The sequence below is a fragment of the Chroicocephalus ridibundus genome, chromosome 8 (genome assembly GCF_963924245.1).
Source record: "Chroicocephalus ridibundus chromosome 8, bChrRid1.1, whole genome shotgun sequence".
In the NCBI taxonomy this organism is placed as follows: domain Eukaryota; kingdom Metazoa; phylum Chordata; class Aves; order Charadriiformes; family Laridae; genus Chroicocephalus; species Chroicocephalus ridibundus.
The window spans coordinates 26,024,787-26,034,720 of NC_086291.1; the positions used below are offsets into that span (position 1 = coordinate 26,024,787).

The following is a 9,934-nucleotide window of genomic DNA, read 5'->3' on the forward strand; positions in this document are numbered from 1 at the left end:
AGAATCGTATAAAAAAAGAATGAAATAACAACAGCTACTAATGCTGCATGAAGTATTTTAACATTGATCTCATTTATGCAGTTTACTGTAGCAATTGTTGCTTTGTGGACCTATTTAACTACACCTAAGTAATAAAAGACTGAATTAACTGCTTTTGCTACTCCTCTCCATGGAAAACTGTCATCCAGTTGTTTGGTCCCTTTAACATTTAATCTTTCCAGATCTTCCTGGGATATTGGTCACATGTGGGTGGATTTCTCTTGTTATGAATAAACTTTTTGTCATTACTAATTCCTGAAATGACTCCCTAACACAACAAATGTCCAAAATAACTTTAGCCAAGGCTAACCAGTGCAATAGGGGGTTGGATTCCATCCTGATTCAGTACATTGTATATCTGCCCTTTCACCGTATCTGTATCCTTCATCACATCCAAACTGTAGTTGTTCAGATTCCTTGTAAGATGCCTTTGAAGAACGTACGTATCCATGCAGAATTTTTGGCACATCACATATAATCTCTGAAATTGAGAAAGACAAAATCCATATATTTTTATTTTTCTTTGCTGAGAATAAATGCCTATCAGAATAAAATTCAGTGACAATTAAACATCAATTAACCTTCTAACTTGTCAAAGCACATTAGTCTGAAGAAAGAAAAATCCATCATGATTTCTTTGTATTTTATATACCCTAAGAACATGAGTGATTAAAAATCATACTTGTTTTTTAAACTTGGTTCAGATAGATTCAAAATTATTTGTAATGAATGGTAAAATCAACACTGAAGTGATTGAATCTTATGTAGACATACCAAAGCTAGTTTCAAAAAAATTGACTGCAGCCTGGAAAAACATACAGCTTGCAGTGAAAGTCTGGAACAACCAGATGGTTCATTATGACTACATTAGCATCCAGTATTCTCTGATTTCTCTTTCTTATCCTACTTCTTCTGCATATATGCAATGGAGATTGTTTACAGACAAACTATGCTTAATTGCTGTGGAATAAAGTGAAAGCTTTGTAGTTTCCCACATGGTACCCAGTCCATAAAAGTCTGGGAGATTAAAGCTTCCTAATTACAGATAATAAATAGTATCCTTTTTACCTTGGCACTGAGGCACATCAGCATTCCATTGTCCATTAGAAGAGCAAATTATTTCTTTAGATCCAACAATCCTGTATTTTTCATTACATTCAAAATTTACAACCTGGCCAAAGGAATATTCTTGGCCTAGCAGAAATGCACCGGTCATAACTATTCTTCCATTTTCTGGTGCTTGTACAGGTAAACACTTTGCCACTGGAAAATAACAAAAACAAAAAACAAAAGGAAAGGGAAAAAACAGACATTTTGAGATCTGTTCTGTAAAATAAACTGACACACAATAACATTAAAATACAGAAAACTCACTGTAATTTCCTTACAAGTTTTAAAAATATGCACTCTTGTTACATATTCAGATACTATTTGCAACAGATATAATACAAAACCCAAAGCAAAAAGACAGACTGACATAGGAGGAAGCTTGTAGTCTGGCTGTCATCATCCTCTTCTCTGCCCTTGAAGGCTAAAGACAGAGCACGCACTGAACTATATATATATATATCTGAGACCAAGAAAATGTCAAACCATAGACAAAAAACTCTAGACAAGAGAAATACATCTACTTTCATTTGTGATTCTTAGAGGCATTTTCCTGATATTAGATGCTTAGCCAAAAGAGAAATTTCACTGCTGCACACGTATGTTAAAATAGACCAGTTAAAAATTATCTTCGGGAAGAAAGGGAGCTTATTTTCATAATCACACAGGTTTGAAACTGACGAAAAGGTTTCCAAAATCAGGGAAGTATCATCTGAGCGTTCCAGTCTGTTAAGTCTTGGGTTCTGGGTCTTTCTTACTCCCATTCTTACTTACTGAAATTTTTCCACAGTATGCTAAAAGGGAGAAGAACTTGCAACAAAATCTTAATGGCTGGGATATTCCCAAGGGTGGAGGAGAAAGCTAGCTAAAACCACCCATTCTTTCACATACATCTCAAATGTCTCATCCCAGCTGTTTTTTGTAACCATGTTTTGCAGACATATATTCTATCTATATATTCTATATATTCTATCACCTATTCTTTAGGTGAGAGGTTTAAGCCTGTCTGTGAGTGACAAGACTCTGTTTTGAGAATGCTTTTTAACAAAAGCTTGAGTGCTTATTGGACTAAAATGGCTGAGCAGTCATTGTAAGGGTTTCACTGCTGCATAACTTGAATTTAAACGTGTGTCAATTAATACTAGTAGAAAGATCACAGGCTAGTTCTAGATAGTATCAGACAGATAAAAAGACAGTTTGATAAAGAATTAAATGTCAAACTCCATTTACCTTCACAGTGAGGGATGTCATTGCTCCATCCATCTGCCTGACACTCACGGTAATTTCTTTGGCTGAGCATCCGGTATCTTACCAAATAAAAGAGTAAACAAAGATAAAATACAGTCTCATTATGTGACAAAACCAGCAGTGTTGCTTTTTTTGAAGGAAAGGAAGTAGGTTTCATATGTTCTAGCACAGACGAACCAAAATGTGACAAAACCTAGCAGGTTTTTGGCTTGTGTCTTCCCCATTTTATTTCTTCTAATTGCATATGGCAAAAAAATATGAAAAAAAATCAGAAAGTAGGAAATAATCAGTAAGGTGGCTTTTTCATTACAGAGATAGCAAGTTTTGGCTACATAACAAATAACCTGGGGATAATTTATACAATCAATAGAAAGCAGAGTAAAACTCTTGTTGCCTGTGCTCTAGTATGACTGAAAGCCATGTGACAGCATCAAAATAGGACTTAATCCAAACCATATGCATCTCTTGCTTTGATGAGCTAGTATTATCTTAGGTTTGAGAGCAACATGGCCACAATGCCATGGCATCTGCTTTGTCTTAAATGTAGTAAGAGGAAGTACAGCTAGTCTGAAATGACAGTGAAGAACTGTCTGAGTTTAAGGGATTAAGAAGAATATTGATTTTGGAACTCACTTTGTGGAACTAAGACTAGACTCCAGCAATACAAAGACTGCAAAAGCATGGCTAAACCACTGTACCATGCTTATAGCCGATTTGCATTTCAAAAGAATGAATCCAGCAATAGGCATCCTTCACTAAGCACAATACTACCTATTTGCCTTGCTGCAGTTTTCATTTGAGAAAATGAATAGAGGAGGAGGAGAGAAGTATTTCTTCCAAGTAGTCAGTGAAGACTTGTTAGTGAGTCCACCAGAAATGTCTTCCTTCAAACATTTTTTACAATACATTTTACTTCATACAGCACAAAAACGATTTAAGCAGACACGATGAGTTGTGGTTCTGAATAGAAGACTCTGTTGTATGGCCTGATGACTTCACTAACATAATTGCATCATGAATGCCTACTGAGAGCACTGATTCCAGCATATGAAGCTGCATTTCTATCCGAACTGGCTGGCTGGTGGAGTCATGAGGCAGCTTTACAGACAGATCACTATTTTTGTTTTCTACTCAGTCAGCCATGATTTCAAGTTAGCTACAGCCTTATGTATTTTAGGCGCTTTGGATGACAGCTTCAGGTGCATGAGTTCAGTTACTCCAATAGCACCAGACGTGAGAAAGATTTGTCTTTAATATTACTGTAAATGCAGAAATTTAAATTAAACAATAACCAAGCATTAAGTATTAGTAAGTTGCATCTGCATTACAGACAACAAATCTGTAACTGGCACTTCTTTTAACATTAACACCTTATGTTAACTCCCATATATTGAATTAAATAAGTATTACCCATCATTACATCTGTACTCAACTCTGGCACCAAATACAAATTCACTTCCACTGGTAAGTTCAAAGGAACCAAACTCAATATCTCCAGGATGTCCACAGTGCCTATCTGGTAAAAAAAAGAAGAAAAATGTACTTTTACACAATACAAAGGAATGAGGAAGTATGAAAGATAACACTTTTCGAGTAATAAGTAGCAAGTATGGGCCTTTCAAAAATTAAAGAATGCTCATCATTAGCTTGATTAACCCCCCCTTTTTAGTCACTATTTTCAATGAGAACATATTGGAGTAAGGATCTGCTGATTTATTTTTTTTTAATAAATAACAAATTAGCAGGTTTCATTCCTCTAAAAAGGTTGAGTTCATCTGAAGTTTTATGACAAATTTAATGTCAGGATGTAACTTCAGCTCTTCATACAACTTGTGACATAAACTTTCAAAGCTTCCACTACATCCACCATTGGAAAAGAAATTTCCTCAATCTATTGGGGATTATGCTGAGTAGAGAGGGATGACCTAAGGCCATGGGAGTCTTTTGGTCCTCAGTCCTCTCTGCCCAGAGTTCTGCATAGGACTTTTCTTGCGGTCTGGCCCTAACTATTGGCCCTGGATTCCCAAAAGAATTCCAAAGATGAACACACCATCCCTCTCATTCATCCACTTTTGATGTTATTATACAGACTGCAAAATAAACTGCAGAGCTAAAACTTATTAGACCTCCCCAGAAGAAATTTTCCCTGGTCCCCATTGATCTAATTTCTTGGAATGTAGGAACATCCTTGTTTTCTCGAAGGAAGAGGTGTTGGAGTAGGTCCTAAACTGGCTCCATTGTGATTCAGAGAAAATGGACAACGTCATGATCAATTTTACTGTCTAGTATGGCCCACCCTGAAAAGGAAACATGATCACTTAACCTGTGGCAGACCATCCCTTTTCTCCTTCGCCCTGCACTTTGCCAGTGGCAGTATCTATTCACTGGGTGGCAGCATTTACTAAAATATATTACTTAAAAGCAACACCAAATTTTGTATAATTTGAAAGATTTGTGTTCACTGATTAGTTATACAAATACATATAAAAACTGAGAAGGTGACTAAATAAAAAATGTAAAAGAAAGTGGTAACAACTGAATTAATTTTTACTGATGATTTGTATTCATCTCTGAATGACACCTGGGACTTATTTTTATATTATCAAACCTCTTGTGTGTCTAAAATTTCTTTGTGTTTAAAACTCATTTATTATTACAGAAAGAAAATATCTGATGACTAACAATAATAAACTTCAATTTCTTCACTAATCAATTCTGCATGAGAGTATGAGATACTTCTAAACTCTTAACACAGTATACTAGAGATAATAAATAGCAGCTCTCATCCTAATAATGAATTTTCCTTCACAGATTAAAATAGAAGGCAGGAAAAATAATTTCCAAGAAATTATATCTTACATAGAACTATCTGAATACATCAAAAATAAAACAATACTTTCTCTTGACTTGCATTCAGAAGCTAGGTTAGTGCTTTATTCTGATTACACTGTAAATTTCATCTGCATTAGGCTTTTTCTAAAATTTTTGAAGCAAGCTCTTAATAACTTAACTTAATAACATTAATCTGGTTAATAATAAGGCCGGCCTAGAGTAAGATCTTCTCCTGTAAAGAAAAAAAAATAAGAAAATCCTTTGATCTGGAGAAAAGGAAGTTCCAAAAATGTTTCCTTATGCATACATACTTTTTAGGATGATATTTTAAAGGATGCTGAAACAAATAAGTTACAGGCAAAGATACAAGGGCAATTTCACACTGACATCACTAGCAAGAAATGTGATCTGTTGCGTCAAATATTTGCACATATTTTGCATAAATACTTACTTCTGCATTCTGCCATCGGGAGCTGTTGCTTCCATGCTCCATCAACACACTCAAACACAATTCGTCCAAGTTTCATATATCCAGGCCGACATCTGTATGTTACTCGAGTACCATGTGGATACGGAGGTCTGTCCCATGTTTCAGTAGGCACTTCTTTAACCCTCCTAGGAGGAGGTTCTTTACAAGCTAAAAATTGTAAATAAAAATATTGGTGACTGAAGCACATGCTAGAAATGGCAAAATATTTTTACAGTAGAAAATATAGCAAGAAATCCTAGGGACATTTGTGATAAAATGAGCATGTTTTCTACTTAATCATCACAAAATAGGAAACTGCCAGTAATTTTATAGAAATATGAATATACATTTAGAAGAACATCAGAATAGTCAAGCAAGTGCCAAGAAACCACATGGAACAGTCATAATTCAGGAAACAGATTTTAGTTACAAAAACTGAGATGAAATTAGTGCCCTGGTTCTAACCACAGACAGCTCTTATCCTTCCATCTGCAGGAGCTCCTCCATGCCTGTCCTTCCATTACCATGGATAACAACTCTGTGCATTCTGTAGAGCTTCCTTTCAAACTATTTTCTTCTGCAGCCGCCACCCACATGACATTAAGTTCACGTGTGATTTGATCCAGTTCTGTCAAATCTCCCCTCACCTTTTCACAGCCTAAAATTTCTCTCCAGGCTGAGATCACCTCATATTTCAAAACTTATTTCCTCCTGTCCATGAGATTACTTCTTATGACGAGTTACTTATTACACAATGTAATTAATTCTAGGTATTCACTTGGACCTTTGTTAGCTTCAAAGCATTTTGACTCAATTTTGGGGAGTAGATGGTGTTGTCTGATATTTCTCATTAGCTCAGTATTACAGTCCTTCCCCAAAAGTTCCTTCCTGGGCTGTGTTCAGTGTCCATGAAGTGTGCAGCCAAGATAATCTGAATTAGAAGAAATGAGCCTGAATCAATTATATTAAGAAGTTCCTCAACAGCTTGAGAATGAGAAAAATCAGACTAAAGGGGAAAGAAACAAACGTGGGATGATGTTAATGAAAGACTAAATGATCTTTGTTAAGAAACATTTTTTTGCTGTTTGTAACAACTGACCTCATTTCAGTGACTAATTCTCTGTGCTTGGGTGACTGAAGTGCACTTATTTTAAAGAGTAAGAATCTGGACAGTCTAGCTAATTAGATGCAATGAAGTCTGTTTTGCATCTGAACATGAAAGGTGAAACTTCATCAAGAATAAATAAAACAACCTCTGAGAAATGAAGCCTTGGAAAAGAAATGAGACCTCTCTGTAGAAAATAAATGTGAGACAAAATGCCCACCAGGGAAAGAAATTTCTTGGTGATACATTCATTACTCAGTAGAGGCCTGGCACAAAAATCCTCTCACTGGTTTAGCTGTAAGGACACAGGTTTGCAAAAGCAGGAATACAGTCACTGCAGTTTCCCATGGATTGTCCAGGTGCTGCCTGAAAATGGGACTACAGGAAAAATATCTAGGATCTTTCCTCATGCGAGGGATGTGGACCGTTGGCTTGCTAAACTGAACTGTGGAGATCACAGCCACAGATTAAGTAGCAGATATTAAATACTCATTCCTCCACATTAAAGTGTGGAAAGTGAATTTTACTTTACTTGTACAAAGATATACACTTGAACACTCACTATTTTAATTTCCATCAGTGGAGTACCTACCAAATTAGAGGCATAATTTTAGAAAATTGTTTAAATATCAGGAAAAAGATTTGTTACAAGAAAAAAAAGGGCATAATTTTAAGTGTTCTGTAGCTATGACAATTTAAAAATATAAAGAAATGAATGTTAATTGTGAGATCTAATAACTTTATTTTGACTGTCTTAAGTAGCCAGAAGAAGTAGACAAGCTTTTACAATACTGATGAGGTGCTAGAGTATGCCCACACATTCACATTTTTCCCAGTACTTTAATAAATATGCTCCCTCCTACAAATGATTACATCTGAGTAAAGATTATTGCTTCTGACCACTGGAGGGTACCACCCGACTATCAGAAAAGGTAATAGGGACTTTTACTTTTCTTAGCAAGATTAAGACACATTCACTTTTAAATAACATTTTTGCAAAATGCAGGAATAAGCAAAACGAACAAGACTCCTCTAGCTACTTCTGTCTTTCAAATGTGCTAAAAATGGTTAGTTTACTTCTAAAAGTCCTTTGTAATGCTGAGAAAAGGAATTTTACTAATTCTATGTATTTTTCATTAGAGTTTGTTAAAATTAGTGCTTTCAGTTTGCAAGCTGAGAAAGCACACTCCGAATTCTATGATTTAAAAAATAGGCTATTTAGTAGAGGGCGAGCTTCTCTGCTCTATTCCTCCCTTACTTCTAAGTTGTATTATATTTTTATTGTCAGTTGTGTAGAATGGGGTCTCTTAACTCCTCCTTCCTTACATTAAAAAAAAAAAAAAAAGCACAAAAAATAATCTCCTGATAGTCTCTTCATCATTACTCAGACTTACTTCTTTCTGGGTGTTATTTCAACTCTCTCTGACTGTTCTTTACCACTCCTGCCCTGATGTCAAACTATGTGTTACCATCAAGTGTCATGGCATGTATATGCATCTCTGACTACAGATAGTTATTCTTTTTTTTTTTAATGCAGTTTCTTAGTAGCTTGAGAAGAAGAAATTTGCTGACAGGATGGACTTCAAAACTGTATTAATTACATCATACACTCACCATATGCACTCACCAAAATTTGGAAGGGTTTTATTTTTATATTAGAAAGCATGCAGTAAATGCATACCTTCAAATCCTTTATTGAGAGACCAGGAGAGCTAGAATGAATCATTTAGTATTCATATGTGACTTGACCTCAGTTTGAAATAGCTCAAGTTACTTTCTTGCTGTCATTATGCAGAGAGCAACTTTCACAGAGTCAAGCACAAACTACGAATTGAAGTAGAAGCATTTTTCAGCCCTTGTGCAAAACCCCAGCTCTTGAACAACTCATACAGACTTTCAGTATGAAGCTTGAACTAAGAACCCTGTATGACCCATGGTAATAGCTGTCCCAGATAAATTAAATATTGCTACATTCACATTCCTTTGCAATCTCTCTGATCCAAAGAAAGCATTGTGAAAAGGAAGTGCAAACTCAGGCAAACTTTCTTTTCAAATTCCAGGACTTTTCTGGACTTCTTTGCTTAGTTGCTTTGGAATAGTATTTATTTTAAGTATACAGAAAGAAGATGATACATTTAATTACTGTCCTGATTTTTCATTTTTTCAAAGTAAAAATCCATCAGATTTTTTTGATTAATAAGATCTTCATAATCTTCACCTAAAATTAAAAAATACCTGAACCGAGCAAAGACACACTAGCTCAAAAACACAGCACCCTTTCTGCAACAGTCTATGTAAAGAAATCCAGACAGAAAGCAAAAGATTTAAATTACTAAATATACATTAAACAATATAAACACAATATCAAGAAAAATAAATTGAACAGAGAAACAGAAAATATCAGACGCTTCTGAAAAGATACCCAGAATACTAGCTATCTCTTTAAACATGCACAAAAGCACACCTGTATATATTTATCTCATGTAATGGATAAAAAACAGTCTGTCAGTCAACAGATATTTTGCAAGCTTTTCATTCCTCTTTGTCAAATTATCTCATAGATTATTACAGACAGAAAGAAATGCATATTTATTGGATATGTTCTGTTTTAATCTACCAGCTGTTTACAGGTTTTAGATGTTAGGATAATTAACAAACATAATTAATAACAAATGAGTTGTCTGGCTTTAATTTATAGGGATACTAAACATTAAACAAGTTGTGCAACAGATTAATAACAGCAGTAGTTATCCAAATAAATAGGTGAAATAATACCTATGACAGCATACTAGATACTAAAGGTGCTAAATATTGCCAGAAGAAATCTCAATTATTGTTGTCAGAAGTTCATTAATATAGGCTACAATGCAAACATTTCATTTACATGTTGTTTTATTTACCATCTTCACATACACTTTAAGAAAGGGGGTTTGATTTTTTCCACATTAAATCTTACCTCTTTCTGCAGTACAATACATCCAACATAAGAGCAGAGTTGTATACCCCAGGAACGACATCCTAGAAATTCAGAAACTCAGCGAACACATTTAGTATTGTAGCCTACTTTTTTTGATTACTTTGTGTTATTTCCACTCATATTTTACTCACCAACTGCTCCAGGGACTGACCTTGCA

The 9,934-nt window shown here is 35.0% G+C and overlaps 1 protein-coding gene across 1 annotated transcript in view; it reads right to left on the bottom strand.

Moving 5' to 3' along the window:
* Positions 1-9,934, bottom strand: part of CFH (complement factor H) — a 33,399-nt gene extending 23,465 nt beyond the window's left edge. The window contains exons 1-6 of the mRNA XM_063344186.1: positions 9,757-9,934; positions 5,678-5,863; positions 3,805-3,910; positions 2,377-2,453; positions 1,108-1,302; positions 350-520 (exon numbers count right to left, since the gene is read on the bottom strand). Coding sequence (XP_063200256.1) covers positions 350-520; positions 1,108-1,302; positions 2,377-2,453; positions 3,805-3,910; positions 5,678-5,863; positions 9,757-9,817 — 796 coding nt within the window. The 5' untranslated portion in view covers positions 9,818-9,934. The remainder of the gene's footprint in view (positions 1-349; positions 521-1,107; positions 1,303-2,376; positions 2,454-3,804; positions 3,911-5,677; positions 5,864-9,756) is intronic.